We start from the raw sequence: 19,974 nt of genomic DNA on the forward strand, positions 1-19,974 counted from the left end.
GGAATATCAAAAAATCTTTCCTTATTGCTTATCTACAACATGAAACAAAGCTACATACAGAATTTTCATATGTAAACACTCCTCCTTCACTCCTACGGGGGGACCCAGTTGGAATATTTGAGAATCCTTATCTAGTGCGCATCTAAGGCCTAAGAAGCACCTATATACCAAATTTTAGCTTCCTAGGACTCACCGGTACGGAGAAACAGATTAATGGTTGAGTGTTAAGTGAACACCGCCTATGATTGAGGTGAGCACTTATGTCCAGCCTCGGGATTGGTTTTTGTTGTTTCTATTCTTGTGTTGTTTCATTCATGTGTGTTCCCACGAGTAGCAAGGGAAGACTTGGTGACCTCTGGTAGAGCCCCGCATTATCAGAGGTAGGTTGATTACAATGAGGTTTCGCCCAATTCCCCAAGGGGATCGTTCGTAACCGCTTATCACCCTGCGGCCATTCAGCTATCGGCACGATTCTTTACACCTTAGCTTGGATAGGCTGATCCACGGTGGCATTCTTTGCAAAGGGTTTTGGGGGGGGGGGTTATTTCCCGTCACCCTACTCATTCCGTTACCATTCTGCCACTGACCAGGAGTCCGGCAACTCCTTCTGTAAGACTACATTGGCTTCCCGGACAGGACCACCAGTCCCCTGGTCGTTCCCCTACCCACCACCTGGAGACGCGCCGGATAGGTAGCCCAACCCACGGAACCACCACACTCAATGGACTGCCCATTACGATACCATCCGTTTATTCGTAATAAATACCATCCCACTGGAAATACGTTGATGAACTGGTTGGTGAACCAAAAATTAATACTAACATTGAATTTTCTGAATTCAGAACAACTCGAGCACTTCGACTGTTACCTCATCGCATCTGATGATGTCTGCCGCAGTAGAAGACGAAACATCAGGCATAAAAACCTGCAGACCACGGCCAAAAAAACTCAAACTCTGAAATAGCTTTGACATAGCTATCTCCGGTCGTGAAGACTACAACTATTGAAGTTCTCTGTTTGGAATATTATTGAAGAAATATGTTGAAGCATTAGAGAATGCGAAAAAAAAATCAAATAAAAATGAACGACTACGACCAGTATTATTCGCACACACTGATACCATTACATCCCATTTCGTAACGGTTAACTCTGGAGACATTAAGAATGAGAACGAATCTCTTGCATTTTCGAGAATTTAATAAATGAATATGTCTTCAATAGATATTGACAAAATTCATGATTTTCCAGGTCACCTCAACTGATCGGCTTTGGTGGTGTGTTCGAAATAATCACTTACTGGAACCAGCTATCTGAAAATTTGTTTGTGATAATAAATGCTACATCGTTGAATGAATGTTGATGGGCAAACGTTTGCAACATATTCGAGAAAAATTTCACTTCAAATTTCATAAGATATCAACCAGAGGGTTCATCTCAGTTATCAAATGACCCTTGTTGGTTACCAGGGCCTGTTTTGAAGCCGAAGAGAATTGATATGTGTTTGCTTCTTAGAAAAGTCGTTGAAAATCATCCCCCATATAAGTTGTTCTAGGTCACACATTTCTGTGGACAGGAAAATAAGTATATACTAAGTTATTTCAGCTTCTTGATGAAATGAAATTATTTTGGCAGTGGATCTATGTAAGGCGGAGTAAATGTTTATCAAAATAGTTCAGCACAAACATTTTTTCACGAGATGAAGTGTCCCAAATTACCGACCATTTGGAAAGTTTTTCTTCAGTCAAAATAAAATAAAAGCATCACTAATAATACTCTTCAGTCACTCACATTCAATACCCTAGTCCTAGTACAGAAACCTCAATCACTGAAAAAAAAATCGATGAAAAATATTTATAAGACTTTAGGAAATTCTATACTTTCATGAGAAACATAGAAAAATCTCATAGCGGGTGGAAAGTAATGGAAATAAAGAGTTTGTGGACTTCAGAGTGCACTATAACCTGATAAATTATATATAGTGTTAGGTAAATCTTCAATGATGAATTTTGAAGTACATTCCATTGCTGACAGAAAATAATTATTGTATGCTAACAACTAGGTTCATCAGTTAAATAGATATGTAAACTTTATTTTTGTGCGTCTAAAAGGAGTGTTAAAATCCATTTGAAAAATAAGTATGGAAATAATTCGAAAGATTGTTGTTTGAACACGTGTGCATACAAAAGTGTGGTGGATTTCATATATCTTATCATTTGTTTCTTGAAAATTTCAACTGTGAAACTCAAAATTTTTATTTTCTCGAATTATTGACTTCAAACTGGAAATTTCTATTTTACTCTAGAAATGTCGACTGAAGTCTTTGATTTTTATCTTCAAACACAAAATTCAGATTTGAAGTGGAAATTTTCAGTTTAAACTCGAAATTCAGTGATATGTTCTCGAAAAATAAGGATGAGCGTTGTTGAACGCTCAATAAACAATAAACAAAAAGCAACAGTACAGATATTTTTCCACACACTACTCTCAAAACTTTCATGAACTGTATGAAAAGGTTAAAAAATATTTGATTATCGACGTAGGAAGTGCGTACTAGCAATTGTTTACACATTGTAGGATTTTCACTATCAGAACAGTGGATGTGTATCAGATCTGATGAAAAAGTTTCTACAGACAGGGTCAGTAACTGAAAAATTTGAAGTTGAACTTGCAATGGTAGGTGTAAATTGTTAGCAATTGCGATTTGGGGTCAGATTGACATGAAACTTTTGTGAGAACAGTTGCTCATCGTATCTGGAGACAATAACAGTTTTATTCTCCGAATTTTGTAGTGAGTCAGAAGCAAAAAATCATTTATATTTCTGATCAAGATAACTTCGACTCTTCTGTAGGTACTTCAGCGATATGATGAATCGGAAGGAAATTTTTTCGAATAATGTTAGTTCTAATCGAAATATATTTAAAAAAAAATTATTATCTATTTGGTCACAGTTCTAATTCAAATAAGGGTAATGGGAGTCTCAATGTATGATAATAATGATAATAATGATAATAATAATAATAGGTCTTTATTATTTTCCACATACATCTATACTAAAATATGTTTTTTAAAATAGTTATAAAATAAAGAGCGAAGTTCATTTCCTCCAATGGAGCAATCATTTACTTCATCAGGAATATGTTCTTTCACTTAACTCTATATATTTTTCCTCAATGATAATTGGTAGTAGTATATAATATATATATATATATATATATATATAGAATATATAAATTACATTAATAGCTATAGTAAGGTTGCAAGAGAACACAGGAGAGCAAGTTATGATAAAACTGACTTTTATTTTTCAAGTAGGAAATTTTTATAATTTGACTTAAAACTTGTTATATGGAGATTACATATATATATATATATATATATATATATATATATATATATATATATATACATATATATATATATATATATATATATATATATATATATATATATATATATATATATATATATATATATTGCTATTATATTTATTATTTATAAGAATCTTCTTGACCAATGAGACTAATCAATAAGTTTGTTCATTTAAAATATAGGTTAGATACGTTACCTCAGTTAGAAATTTCTTATCTTTTGTTCTCAGTAAAATGGTTAAGCACACAATGTAACAACTAAACCATTCCTTAGTTGGTTTCCATTGAAATTCAAATGTCACAATCCAGTATTGAAAAGATCAATCACCAGATATATATTTTCCTGAAACACAAAAACAAATTGATAAAACCATTTAGATCAATAGTAGAAAACAAAACAACATTACAATTTATTCAAATTATCCAAATCAATATTGTGAAAGAGTTTCAATTTGTGAAAGAAGAAACACTCAGTATATGAAAAAACCATGTAGCTAAAATATTGTCTAGCCTACTAGGTGAGAGAATTGGAGAGGAGCTCATGAATTTTGCCAAAGGCAAATTTCAAAAATTAATTTTGTAAAATACAGAACATGAATTGTTATAAAACAACCAATATTGTAAATATTAGATATTAGAGTTTGTTTATGAGTACAAATGGTAAATAAACTAAGTGTAGTTTGAATGAAGTGCCAAAATTTATAAACCAGAAGGTTTTGACAGCATCTAGAATTTTCGAAAATTGGTTGCCAAGGAGATGGGGAGTTTGTTGAAAGGGGAAGCTAAAGGAGTCGATGATCAACGCTGGAACGAGAAGATTGATAAATCAAACTTATTAAAATACATACAGATTCAATTATAAATAAAAATATATAGTGGAAAGCAGACAATTAAACTTACCATAGTATCAATTGGAAAAATTGGAGTAGAAAGAAGAAACATCCAGATCAATTCACTACACCAAAAAGGAAAAATTCAAGGTATTTAGAAACCATTCATAAAACTCAAACCGCCATCACTGAACCTGTTTGCTGATAGAAGGAATCTAGGAGAGACACTTCAATTTCTCAGTGTTTGAAAACTCACTGAACATTCATTCATCATTTTAAAACACATTGAGAACGATAACCATTTGTAAAATTGATATTAATGATCAATTTATAAACATTCAATGAGCAGCCATTTTAGTAATCTGTCATAAGGCAGAGAACGTTGTAGCATTTTAATTTCAACAAGGTTATACCACAGAACAGCAATTATTATAGAGTGGTACTTTGTGGTGTAATTCTGTTCATGATTTAAAATTTGAGATATTTTTCGCAGGTGTAGGTAGGTTAAGGTTGATTGTATTAGTGCCATAATTTTGGAATTCCAAATTATATTTATTATCCTTTTTGAAAATTTATTTGGCACAATATTTTTGAAAACAAACAAAACCTTTCCAAGAACTCTACCTGTAGAGAGAGAGGGCGCTGCATGCTTATAGAAAATCAAAACTCTAAAAATAAAATTCAAATAAAAAAAACTAATACAAAAACAAATTATTCATTATTAATTATCAACATCACATCTCTAAAAAACATAACAATAGATATATATATATATATATATATATATATATATATATATATATATATATATATATATATATATATATATATATATATATATATGGGAATTCATTGTTAGGATAATTTGAAGATATGATGAAGTTGCATGGTGAATTCTTCTGAGTTCCATATGAAACCATTCGATTTCAAGCAATTTGTGTGATATTTTTTGAAACTTGTTTATGCATTGTATCAGTATCAAACAAGAGTTTTATACTTTCTGAATTTTTGTACTGTAAACGAGAGTCAGATTTGGACCATATAACGAATCCGCATAATTGAAACTTGACAAAACTAATGTTTCACAATTTCATCGGAAGCTGAATCAATGAAGGTTCCTGATTCCTGATTTATAATTTCACAAGCATTATCTACTGGTCGGGGAGGAAAACTGTAATAGATTTTGGTGTCATCTGTATAGACGTGAATCTTGCATAACTTCCGAGATTTGATCCAATTGAGAGTTACTATAGAAAAAAAATTGGCAACGGGCCCAGAATAGAGCCCTGAGGTACCCCTGATTTCAGTGTCGAATATTCAAATTGGATCATTTCAATTTCTACACACAGCTCCCTCTTACTTGAATAATTTCGTAAAGAAAAAGTTGCCATATCGGAAAAACCTATATAGCCCAAAATGTTAAGTAGCAAGTCTGTGCTTATAGTGTCAAATGCTCTACTGAAGTCTGAAAGGACTAAAAATCTAAGATCTTTGTATTCTGCAGGTTGTTGAATTTTGGGTAGAACCTTTACTAGAGCCTTCTTCCAAACTAGCGGAATGACACTATTTATCAGGCAAAAATGTATAATATGTGTGATATACAAAGCAATAAGAGGACAACATAGTTTGATCAGCGTAACATTCAACCCATCACAACCCATTGCATTTCATTTAATTTCACATATATTCCCATATACGAAAGTATCATCTGTTTTTTTGAACTCAAAACTAGGTGGTACAATGTTGTTTAGCCTATAATAATCCAGAAGATGATCAGGAGAAGCAACATTTGGAATAGAATTTACTAGGAAATTATTAATCCCATTAGGATTCTTTGAGTGTCTGCCTCATTTTCTTTTACGTAGAGTTATTGAATTGATGAAGAAAATAAGCCCTTTTTTCTCTTATTATAGCTTGATTTGTATAATTTTCCAAATCCTTATAAAATTGTAGATGGGCTGGTGATTTTGTATGCTTAAATTTCCTCAATGCTTTATTCCTCTCGCGTATACTTTGTTTTTTTGTAAATGCTACCCATGGGGCTTCTCTTCTCGTCATTCTGGAGCATGCTATTGGAGCATGTCTATCGAATGAATTTATTGAACAACTCACCAAGTATGATACTTTTTCATCCACATTATCTTGATCAAATATACGGAAGAATGATATATTTCTCAACTCGTCAAAGAACAACTCCTCTTCAAAATTTTTGTAACATCGATAGGTACACATCTTTGGGACAGTAACCCTTTTCAAATTGAGTTTACAATAGACTATGAAATGTTCAGAAATTCTATGTTCTATTGCCCCCTTCTTAATCAAATGCTCTTTTCTAAGTATAATGTAACCAAGAAGAGTCTCTGATGTGTTTAAAGGTGGTTGACAATGTTTCGTGGTGAATTTCATTAGTTCAGACTTCCATTGTCTAATATAATATAAATTGATTTGAAATCCCCGAAAAAAAAATTAAAAAAGATTAACCGAAAAAAATTAACCACATTAATTTTATTAAACAAAAACCTGAAATAACAAAGAAATAAACTATAACAAAAAAAACAAAAATTGAAATATCAATGAAAGATGAAAATTAAAAACAATTGAATAATAAAAATTGAAAGATTCCAAACCAAGTTACGTCCCGACGTTTCGATTGTTAGTATCCACAATCATCTTCGGGTGATAACTGGTATTTTCCTTTCTGAAGCACCCCTTCGATCTTCTGTTCGTTGTGATGGATACTGATCTCTACGAACAGAAGATCGAAGAGGTGCTTCAGAAAGGAAAATACCAGTTATCACACGAAGACGATTGTGGATACTAACAATCGAAACGTCGTCACGTAACTTGGTTTGGAATCTCTTAATTTTTGATTTTTATTTTTCAATTTTTGTTAATAACATTTTTGAATTTTCAGCTTTTATTATTATTTCAATTTTTTATTTTGTATTTCATTTGGTTGTAGCTTGTATGTTATTTCTTTGTAATTTCAGTTTTTCTCTTCAATAAAATTGTTATTTTCGGTAAATCTTTTTTAATTTTTTTTTCAGGGATTTCAAATCAATTTATATTATATTAGACAATGGAAGTCTGAACTGACGAAATAGTCTCTTGAAGTGTCTGTTTTCCTTGTTGGCTCATCCATAATCTGTGTTAAATCAAAAACATCTAAAATATTATTAAGTTTACTAAAGACGGCGTTTTCATCAAGAAAATTCATATTGAAATCACTGATACTAATCATTTAATCAACAGTTAGGATTATAGATCCCAGGGAATTTTCAAACTCATCAATAAAATCATTCCCAGATTGATCATGAGGTTTATAAATCACCCTGATACCATAACTCTTTTTATCATAAGGCCAGTTTGTTTCGAAGACTTTTTGCTCTTGACCTTTCTATATTCATTACAGGAAAATTTCACTATTATAAGTCGATTTTCGTTGGTGAATTTTCCTAACCTATGACACGAATCCAAAAAAGTAGGGGGTATATCCAGGCTCATATTCTTTCTGCAAATATCCAAAACAGTCAGTGAGCAGTCTTCATTTTCACCTTCCTTCACTCCATATAGTATTATATTCTTCGTTCTGAATAGCTGATCGTATCTTTCTTGTTTATTGACAAGTGAATTGATAAAAAGCTCTTGGTCTCTTATAATTGAGGAGAATTTTAAATTTTCACTTTTCAATAATTCGATTTCATTAGCAACTTTATTGCTGATTGTTTCAGTGATTATAGTCATCAACTGAGCTAGTAATTCATCCGATGTACACAATTTTGTCACCAAAGTTTTGACTGCTGATTGTAGATCATCATCGCCCTTCTTGCTTCGAGAACCCATAATAGATAAAATACGACTGAGTTCACACAACAGCTAAATTTCCATATCCATGATATTGCGTAGTTTGTCATTCACACTATTATTACACAACTTTTGAAATTCTTATCTGCACGATTTCTTGGAATTTTAATAAAAAAATAGCAGCACAGTGCGAACACGTCTACTTCATTCAACAGCCCTCGATCCTAGTATCACTCTCCATAGTAACCACATATATACAAAAAATACATTTTATTTTGTTCAAACGGGGCTATCCGTTGTCATTGGCCGAAGTGTTCCCTCGACTTGCCAGAGGTTGCCTGGCGGAGAGCACTCTCGTTGGTGTTAAAGGTAGCTCATTTCCAACCCCAGGTTCATCAATATATTTGGTGGTCAGCCACATACCTCTTGCCTAAATGCTCATGTATGTGTTGGGAATCTAAGGCTTTCTACGACAATGCACAGTCAGATTCAGAGCTTGGATGGTTTTAAATGATGTCGTGTATGGAAGACTTCCGGGAAAGTGGGTACAATAATCGGGGTTAAGATTGTGTGCTTGTGATCGTGTGGTAGACGATGCATGTTGTTTGTGTGTGTAAGTTGCATGCTGTGATGTTTGAATTGTGTTGCAATTTCCGATTCAGGCTATTCGCCTCTTTCTTCAAAGAGTTCCAGAGCCTCATATATATCAGCTCCACATGTTTATGAGACTGGTTATGATGTGCAAGTTCCAGTAAATCTCTGGTAAAAGTGTATCTGTCACAATTGCTGACGCTGCGAAATACTTTCGAGCCTTTGAAGTGGAGTTTTCTCGAGGCTGCAAAACACTGGGCAGTCATTTATCATTATCAGTAATTCATAGATCAATAATTCATTTTTCATAGAAGGATTGGAGTCTCTAGCTATCAGGGTTCTCTTAATCGGTGCGTCCGCCCTCTGTATATCAGGGCTTACGAGTATGTTTAAATTCATTTGCCGATCCATTACTACTCCCAGTTATTTGAAATAAAAGTGAATACACAATTGTTGATACTGAAGCGAAACTTATCTATTTCAGAAACTGAATCTTCATTCGTTTGAAGGGCCACTTGCGCAGCAACTTCAACAAAATCAAGGTGTGGGCTAGTATTTCGAAAGATCATATTGTGAATAAATCCGAAATTTATTTGCCAAATCTTCTTAGAATTATTACATTGATTATTGAAAAGCATGAAGGTATCCTAATTATATTCAAAGATATTGAACAAATTGAAACGACTGCCACAACTGTTCACGTGAAACCTGTCTGTGGAAACAAATGTTTTTCTTTGTTTCGTCTTATGAAAATGATCAGTTTACAACCTGTTATTGTGGATATAATTAATTTTTGAATTGTCTAATGAGCTTATGAAAGGAAATTATAAAAAATTAAGAAGAAAAGAAAATTAAAAAACAAGAAATATGCGTTTTTTCATCAGACCAATATCATTAGGTGTTTTGACTGATACAGAAATATTATTTAGAAGTTTAGCTCCAATATAGGAGAAGCATCTTTGACCAATTGTTTTATTTGCTCTTGGTATGTGCACAGATGTAGAGTCTTGTGATCGTGTTATTCGATTGTGGGGTAAGTTTTTCAAGTAATTTCTATTTTTCAGAGAGAAATGTGATGATTGTTTTAGAAAACAGTTGCCTTGAATCTAAAATTTTCAATTTTCCATTGAGCTGTTCTGTTGGATAACGAAAGCTTTTGTTATGTATAATTTTCAAAATATATTTCTGTATTTTTTCTACTGGATCGAGTGCAGTTGCACTTATACCACCCTAACCAATTATATCTTATTGTAGAAGAGATTCTACAAGTGCCTGTTATAATGTTGTCAATTTGTTAAGGGTTAGTATATTTTGGAGCTGGCGAAACCTGTATGGAAGTCCTCTCAATTTATTTTTCAAATTATGTACTTGAACATTCCATCTGAGAAAGCTATCTATGTGAATACCTAAGTACTTTGATGATATAACTAACTTGACATTTTTGTAGTAGATATTTATATTTATATATTCTAATAAATATGACTCAGCCAACTGTGTCAAAACTTTGTTCAGCGGCTTCTAAGCAAGACGACAACGGACCTCACACTATTGGAGAAGATTCAATAAAAGAAGTAATAACTACTGTGCTTCATAAACCAGCGGCAGATATTATCCCAAAATTCCTTTGAGCAATAGTTCCGTGCAAACACGAATTGATGAGATGGCTGAAAACATTGAAAAGTCATTGTACAATCATCTAAATTCTCAATTCAGTTAGATGAATCCACTTTACCAACCAGTGAAGCATTGTTGTTGTCATTCGTGAGGTTTATTAAAAATGAGAAAATATATCAAGAACTACAATTTGCCAGAAATTTAGAGACTGATAAAAAAAGGGAAACTATATATAATACACTGGAAAAATGTTGTGATGAGAAAGAAATTCCATCTACTACGGATTGCGCTCCGGCTATGACAGGACTTCATAAAAGCTTCGTAGCGTACTGAAAAAATAAAATTCCAGATGTGCTCGCTGTACATTGCATCATTCATAGGCAACATCTGGCTGCGAAAAATTTGAGTGAACGCCTCTCTCAATTGAATCCGATACAGCTCTTTAAATGACAGAATATTCAATCAGCTTTGTGTTGCTAATAATGAAGATTTCAACCGATTGCTATTTCACACAGAAGTGCGTTGGTTATCAAGAGGTAACTGTCTGACTCGATTCTACAATCTATTTGACTCTGTAATAGAGTTCTTGAAAAACAAAAACAAACAATTGTACGACAACCTCATCACTTCAAAGAATGATATTGCCTGCTTGACAGACCTGTATGAATTATTTAATGATGTCATTCTCCAACTTCAAGGTGACAACTTGAATTTGATTAAAACAAAAAATATCATTGCTGCTTTTGTAGCCAAATTACTCTTATACAAGAATAATATCAAACCCCGCAATGGTACCCTGGTTTGTGGTCCATCTTTCAAAGATTTGTGATAGCATTCCCATCATCGTTTTTGTGTGAACGTGAATTTAGTGCTATGGCAACGTTGCTAACTAAAAAGAGAAATCGGTTGCAGATTACCGAACGCGGTGACTTACGGCTGTTTTTGAGTTAATTCCAGCCTAATATTAACAAACTTGTTAAAAATCATCAAATTCATCCTTCACATTGTATTAGTTTCAAAATTCAAATCGAAATGTTTGTTTTAATAACATGAATAAATTTTTTTCTAATATTATAAAATGGTGTTTCACATTACTTCCATCAGGAAGTCTTATTTTCACATGACACACATAATTCAATTATTACAATAATGGCTGCGATTGTGATTCTTAGGATGTTATAAATTAAAAAAATTAGGGGGCGCTAAAAAATAATTACTTCTTCGAGTTGGCTTTACAAAATAAGTTTCAGAATCTCTGCTTTAAAACATACTCAAAATTTTCGAAACATTTTGAGTATGGTATTCACTGAAAAGTGAATATAGGTTTTGTGTTTATACAACGGCGGAAATTGGGTCTTTGTGTCCCAAGAGAAAAGTGTTATGGACATGTCATGATGTTGTTATTCATCATTTTGGAAACAAAAAGCCGGACTAATTTGGAATTACATAGATTCATCTCGAAAATAGAATTTATATCAATAAATTTTGTCTTGCCTTTTTCTCTCAGTCTTCGGGGTCGGTTGTGGATTTCCTAAATAGATGAATACGTTTCTGGAAATTTTCAATTTTTTCCTGACAACCGGTATAATGTCGTAACTATTCATAAATAAATACTTTTTCCTTGAAAGCTACGCTGATATGGATTGATAAAAATGCTTCCTCATATAGAAACAATGGTTCGCCAATATTCATAACAGATGAGTAAAGTGGAATGCATCCGAAAATATTTCTGTTGTTCGCGTCTCTAGCGACTATTCTCCAAAAATCACCTGCCAATATTGAAAATGATCAAGTGAGTAGAATTTAAATCGAGTATGGATGAATGTATAGTAAAAAAAAGTTCTCAGAAACAAGCTTTCATTTATATCTTTCTTATCAGTCAGTGGGCTATGACTTGCAGACTGGCAGTAAACAAATCTAAAGAAATGAACTTTAAACGTTCAAGCCAGTCTTCCTGGCTAATACCACGAAGGGCGTCAGTCCATTGAACCTACTGTGTAGGTATATCCGAGACTGGCAGGCGGACGTTTAAAGTTCTTTTCTTTAGACTTCATTTATATATTCCATAATTGAGATGACTGACTTTTATATACTTGTGAAAGTTACTGACTATTCAGAAAATAAGGTGAATTTTGATTGTTTCAAAAAAATATTTACCTATTCATCAATTTCTATTTTTCCCCTATAAAGTAGTCCCACGCAGATATGCACTATTTGGTATGTCCTTGAGCTCTCTTTCTTGGGTCTCTTCGTATTGCGTCTCGCAAGCAGCGCATAACCTCAAGATGATACTCCTTATTGACCGCACGAGCTCTCCTGGGCTCTTCCGTTGGGTCGATGGGAATTTGGTTTCGATGTCATGATACCCATGATTGGTCACTCGTTATTACCCATTTAGGCAAATAGGGATCGCCGTTGAAGTCATTCAACAATTCCTCAGCGATGCTCATGCGATGTTTTTTTTGGGTCAAAATTAAGCAATTTTGGAACGAACTTCACTGCCACGTGCTTCATGTCCAAAATTTCGGACAAAATTGCAATTCATGAGCCAACCGCTTTGCCGACATCCTCAGGAACTCGAAGCTCAGCGTAGGGTGTCCGCGACTTCAGATATTCCAAGGACAAAGGTCAAAAAATCGATTTTTCACACATTTACTGCAAAAATAAATTGATGGATGTAGCTGTTACTACGTGGTGGAAAATCATAATGAAGAAAAGAGAAATGAAACTTTCTACGTTTTTTACCACTTTCATTTATAACTAACTTTACTACAGTTTTTATCCTATACGGACATTTTCAAACTTATACAATAAACTAACAACGATTCCTTACATTAGTCATTATATATCACCCCTGTAGGTACTAACAGAGGTACTTGGCTCAATTGAGTACCTGAATTCACAGTTCATAATGCGGATCTGCCAATTTGAAAACCAGCGAGTAAACTAAATCGATTTGATCATTCAACATGTTGCACCCGCAATGTTTATGCTTATGAATTTCCAAGGATTCTGAATAATTGAATGAACGTCGAATCATTTTTTCCTAGTCTGAAGGACTTTTCATGTTCAGCATACCGTTTTTGGAAATTTCGGCCACATTGTCCCACATAAACACTATTACACTCCGGATACTTAAGCTTATAAACTGCAGATTTCTCCAACTTGTCCACCTTATTTTTGGCATTGAAAAGGAAATGAGATAACCTGGCTGAATGCCAGTTCCACATTGTTTTTTCTGAAGAAACCCGCCTACAATTCAATGTTGCACAGAGCATTCTCACTGCCTTTGTCTGCCAACAATCTAGCTAGGGAAATTGATTATAATTACACAGATGGGTCATAATAATGGTTTCAACGCTACTATCCAGAAGTTAGTCAGGAAACAAAGCTGGAAATTTACTTACACATTAATATACCCTCAGGTCAAAAACCAGAAATCAAGAAATGGATAACGCTAACATATTTTAGAAAAAGAACAGATATAATTGCGGGTTTCTTTAGAAAAAAAAATGTGGAAGTGGCATTCAGACCACATGCCAGGTTATCTCATTTTGTTTTCAATGCCAAAGATAAGGTGGACAAGTTGGAGAAATCTGCAGTTTATAAGCTTAAGTGTCCGGAGTGTTATAGTGTTTATGTGGGACAATGTGGCCGAAATTTCCAAAAACGGTATGCTGAACGTGAAAGGTCCTTCAGTCTAGGAAAAAATGATTCGACGATTGCAAACCATTCCTTGGCATGATACCACAAGTTTCCGAATCTAAACGACACGGAATTTTTGCACTATGCAAGGAAGGGTTACTAACTCAATTATTCAGAATCCTTAAAAATTCACAAGCATAAACATTGCGTGTGCAACCTGTTAAATGATCAAATCGATTTAGTTTACTCGCCGGTTTTTTAATTGACAGATCCGCATTGTGAACTGTAAATTCAGGTAGGTACACAATCAAGCCAAGTATCTACCTCTATTAGTACCTACAGGGGTATTTTATAATGACTAATGTAATGAATCATTGTTAGTTCATTACATACGTTTGAAAATGTTCGTATAGGACGACACTGCAGTATCGTTAGTTACAAATAAAGTGGTAAAAAACAGAAAGTTCCATTTCTCTTCTCTTCATTTATTGAAAATATCTAGTTTCTTATGGGTTTAATGCTATGTATTCATTATAAATATTATATAGGATCAAATTATCTACAACTTTTGTGTATATATTTTTATATATATATTGAACCCTTTCAAGATAGAGGGCAGAGCGGGCCCTCTATTTTGAAACAAGAAAAAAGGGCATGCAGAGATGATGCGGATGTTTTCATTATTGAAACAGATATTGATGAATCTAGTCATCAAAAAACTGCTGTTATAATAGAAGAAGATATAAATTAACTCGTCATTTTAATTGGACGTAACCTATCTCATCATCAAACAATTTACAATTACGGCATGTTGGTGGTCCTCTACAGTAATTATGATGAATGAGGTATTTGCAATAAATATGTGGAAAATCGATTTTTTGATCTTTGACCTTGGAATATCTGAAGTATCGTACATCCTACGATGAGTAGATTCTGAGACAAACTTTAGAGTATCAAAATAAATAAAAGTTCATGCAAGTTCATAGATGACTATCTCCAATTGCGAGGTGGAACCCCTAAAATTTCTGGTGTAAGTCCACGTAAATCTATAAAAACGGAACTAACCCTCCGGTAGTTTCTCTGTCGGCACTATATTTCATGATTCTATGGAGAACTTGAAAGAGTAATCAATACCTTCTCAACTACGGGGTTAGTGAGACCGTGATACAAGTATGCAGGTATTTTTCTCCCATGAGATACTTTTTGTGTAACTCGAATTTTCTCTTTGAACACTCATTAACAATCCGTTCGAGATATGAACTAATACATGGAAGAAAAAGAGAGTCTGGGGCTCTAATTAGAAATGGGGGTAGTAATGGAGTAGTACAATAATAATTAATCACTATGGGTTTAATGTTGGTGAGACTGGTCATGAAAAGTGAACCTGAGAAGTAGTCAATCGTTGAAAAGTATTCAGGAAATGAAAAAAAGAGAGGGAAATGTGAATTTCTTCAACAAATGCGCATATCGAGATTAAAAATAGATGTGGAAGAATGTAATGAATGTTTATATTTCTGGCCCCGCTGTGTTTCGTACCGAGGAAACTACGTCTAGAAATAGAAAATGTTTGTGATAACAGTTTGATTATTATCATCATGGATAGTGTTACTGATTTTCATCAAGCAATGGGACAGTCCATTCATAGTTACTTGAAGTTAAAATTCAAAACCTCTGATTAGTAGGTACTCATTTCGATTTTCGTTATTATTGGAAATGAGCATTTATAATAATAATAATAATAATATGTCTTTATTCACACTTAATTATAATACGATACTACAATACTGATATTAGGCTAACAGTCCAAATTGTGAGCGAAGATCGTTGTGATGAAATTCGGCAACAGTGATATAAGGCTAACAAATTGTTTTTTAGAGAATATTTGCTAGAATCGCAAAAAAATTATGTAAAATTGAACATGTTTTTACTTTTTATTGTGCAGTTGATCGAAATAACAAATTATAGACCAATATCACTCATCACCCATCTGTCCAAAATATTCAAAAAGATACCCAAGAAAAGACTCACGACTTACGTCTCTAAATATAAATTGATATCTGAACATCAGTATGGATTTAAGGAAAACGTATCCACCCAAGACGCGATATTGGCTGTGACATCTAAAGTATCCTCCGCACTAAATGAGAATAAACCATGCCTGTGTGTTTTCATCGACCTGTCGAAAGCATTCGACACAGTCGATCATAAACTGCTTCTAGAAACACTTGGAAATATGGGAATACGGTGAAATGCCTATGAGTTATTCAAAAGTTACTTTTCTAATAGAACACATATAGTAAAAATTGTTGTTGAACATATCTACATCAAAAATATATCAAATGTGTTTCAATAAGCAGAAAAAGAAATGATAGCAATAATAACATTCGAAACGAACACTATAATAATTGTAATGAAAATTGAAATGAAGTAAAACCCAAAAAAATTATTGGCGCAATAAATGTTCGAAGTGGAGTCCTTCCATTTCGAGACATTTTTAAACTCGGTTTTTCCGATTATTTATTGCCCCTAATACACTTATTAGCTGCATTCTTGCGAAATCATCCAAAATCCTCAATCTCGAGTCTTCCACATTTTCTATCTCTCTGCCAGCGTAAATCCTATTTTTCAATGTCCCCCATAGAAAATAGTCCAAAATAGTAAGATCTGGTGATCTTGCAAACAATCTTATTGTTCCATTATTTGTCTCGATATGGAAGGACTCCAATTCGAACATGTATTGCACAATTAATTTTTTTATGTATATAAATTACTTATTTCATTTCAATTTTCATTATAATTATAGTACTTATGATGCACTGTTTGGAACCTTTGGTGTAGTAATTAATATTTCTGGAGTTTTTTCCCAACACCAAATCGTTATTTTTAACACCTCGACACGTGTTTCGATCACCAAGTGATCATCTTCAAAGAGGAAGATTAAAACTGTTTTAATTTTCCTCTATGAAGATGATCACTTGGTGATCGAAACACGTGTCGAGGTGTTAAAAATAAAAAAAAAATAACGATTTGGTGTTGGGAAAAAACTCCAGTAATATTCAATAATTATAGTGTTCGTTTCGAATGTTATTATTGCTACCATTTTTTTTTCTGCTCATCAAAACATGTATAATATATTTTTGTTGTAGATATGATTCTTATTCGAAGTTCATTGTGGAAAACGCTCAGAACAATGGAAAAAATATGAATAGGTACCTAAAAATGAAAAAAAAAAAAACTCTCGTAAAACTCTACGGTACGGAGACGTGAAAGTTGCTATTGTGTTTTTATTCAACTCAGTCAACCAATTTCCAGGGCCGTAATTTGAAAGGGAATAATTCACACAATTATAATCGAATATTACCAAAAAATCCCGAAATATAAAATTGAATTCAATTTCTCAGTATGAAGTGAACGTCTACGATACAAAAACTACAACAAAAAATACAGGTCCGTATTTAAAAATTCAAAGATGGGGGTGGCCCAAGTCAGATGACAACCTGTATAAAAGATTCATGAATATATTCTGAGAGCACACATCAAGTGCCAATAGCAAAATGTGGACAGACTTCCAATATGACTGCGAATAAAGAAGATATAGGCAAAAAAATAATTTGGGATTTTTTTGTTTTTCCTGTATAAATCCAGAACCAAAAGAGCTATATTCGATTTCTTCACATCATTGAATATGTCTCTAAAATACGCCACTTTGCCATAATTCAACCGACACTCTCTTATCGTTTACGAGATCCCCATGTACAGAAACGAAATAGCCCTATATATATATATATATATATATATATATATATATATATATATATATATATATTAATATATATATATATATATATATATATATATATATATATATATATATATATATATATATATATTAATATATATATATATATATATATATATATATATATATATATATATATATATATATATAGGGCTATATATATATATATAAATATATATCATTCTTCTCAGTCGATTCTCTATATTTTCTTTCTGAATATAATTTTTATTATTGCCGCATTCAATAAATTCATAATAGATATCCCACATCGAAGTCAATTTTTTGAATACGTTATAATGGATTTTCATCAAGTGTCGGTCAGTTGATTCTGAAAACTAGTTGTTGAAATTATTGCAATACTTCATAGATTACCGATAGAATCATTTACTTTCTTTTCCATTATTATTATATTTGATAATATTCATTGTTATAAAATGTTGATTAACGGGACAGTAAGTTGAATGACAAAGTAATAATGGTATCATAAATGATTGTTCTACTTTCTAACTCATGAACAATTGTCTCATATCAAACATCAAAGACAATGTCAAGATATGCATAATTATTTTAATCTGTACTCGTAATAGGTAATATATTCTTGATAGACTGATAAAACTCATTAAGTTCATTTCCTTCGTGTAAACAACTCCAGAAAATAAATCGATAGTTATTAAAAGTAACTTTTATTGTTGAAGTGGAAAGTGAAAATCCTTCATTATTATCGAAACCTTTGCTTCATCTTTCATCAACTGATTTAGTTAACACCCAATATTTGATATGACTATTAGCGCTATATCGTTTGTGTACGAGGTTTGTTCAAGAAGTTAAATGGTTTTCAATTTTTCTCAAGAAATATTTATTTATTCATCAATTTCTATTCCGTTCCCATCAAAGAAGTCCCCCTCAGATATCTATAATACACAAATATCTATAATACACCAATCTTCGAAGCAGTTTTGATATTGACTTTTTGATATATCTTGGAACTCTCTCAGCGATTCGGTTTTTAACTCATCAGTTGCCTCAAAACGCATTTCTTTTATGGGTCTCTTCAATTTTGAAAACAGAAAGAAGTCACGGGGGCCAAATCTGATGAATATGGTGGCTGAAGCATGATTACGGTTTTGTTCTTGGCCAAAATATTAGTAAAGTAAAGTGAAGTAAACTTTATCGACTACATAATGAATGAACTACTTACACGAGTAGCAGGTCAAATTTGAGAGATATCACAAGATAGACAGTAACAGTACACATATGAATGTAGATGGAAAAATATATAGACATAAGTAAAAAATGTGGAACCTTGACTGTGTGGAACACATGACCGACTATGGGCATTGCAATTTTATATCATTTCGGGTGGGATAGTTGTGGAAGTCTAAGTTCGACTTTAGATTTGCCCTATTTCTGTGCAATTCAATAAGAGTTTGATGTATATAGATTCAAGGAGGTGACATCATTTGGTTTCTGATGAGAAGTGGCCTACAAGGTTGGTCGTAACGCGTACCTTCGATTATTCTCAATGCCCTCTTTTGCAACTTGAATACTCCTGATCCCTGACTAGAATTTCCCCTTAAAATGGTACCATAGCATATATCCGAATGAAAAAAACAGTGGTTTGTAATCAATATCACATCTTTTTCCACAATATTTTTCAGCCTACGTAGCAAAAATAGTTGGCTAGGCAGATTATTGCAAAAATGGTTTATGTGACTATTTCACTTCAATTCATCATCGTGAGTTATCCCCAGAAGTTTAACAGTGAATCCTTCCGAAATATTGTTATTAGAGGAAATATGATGTGCTGTATTTTATCATTATTCATTTTGAATTCATTTGTCGTAAACCACAGTTCAGCATAAGATGCAGTAGTCGACGATAGTGCGAATTAATTAATGAAGTATCATCAAGAAAGTAATGGAATATGTCATTGACAGAAATGGTGTACAACAGTGGCCCAAGAACGGATCCCTGTGGCACGTCATGATCAATATATCGAAGTGGTTCCGTTGATCGATACCACTTGTTGACGGTTGGTCAAATAGGACCTTATGAGGTTCGGTGGGAAACCCTTTCCCCAAAGTGTTCAAGCTTTGCAAGCAGCATCTCATGGGAGACATTACCAAACGCCATAGATGAATCACAGAGTTTGAGACCTGTTAACTGTGAAGCAGTTTTTTCTAAATCCTCATTGAATCGTGTTTTATTTTCCAAAGGAAGAGTAAGCTTGTCTACATTAGTGCCTGTGCAATCTGAGATAACTTTCATGGCCTGAACATGATAATTAAAAAAATGTACAGGTGATTTTCTCACCATTTTCTG

At 33.1% G+C, this 19,974-nt stretch overlaps 1 protein-coding gene across 1 annotated transcript in view; it reads left to right on the top strand.

Moving 5' to 3' along the window:
• The first annotated feature begins 11,875 nt into the window (after window positions 1-11,875).
• Window positions 11,876-19,974, top strand: part of LOC111505742 (juvenile hormone esterase) — a 61,671-nt gene continuing 53,572 nt past the window's right edge. The window contains exon 1 of the mRNA XM_074185166.1: window positions 11,876-12,000. Within this exon, the coding sequence (XP_074041267.1) occupies window positions 11,920-12,000 (81 nt within the window). The 5' untranslated portion in view covers window positions 11,876-11,919. The remainder of the gene's footprint in view (window positions 12,001-19,974) is intronic.

The sequence above is a fragment of the Leptinotarsa decemlineata genome, unplaced genomic scaffold (genome assembly GCF_025532065.1).
Source record: "Leptinotarsa decemlineata unplaced genomic scaffold, Ldec_3_MD MMD2_P_RNA_scaffold_2, whole genome shotgun sequence".
Lineage (NCBI taxonomy): Eukaryota > Metazoa > Arthropoda > Insecta > Coleoptera > Chrysomelidae > Leptinotarsa > Leptinotarsa decemlineata.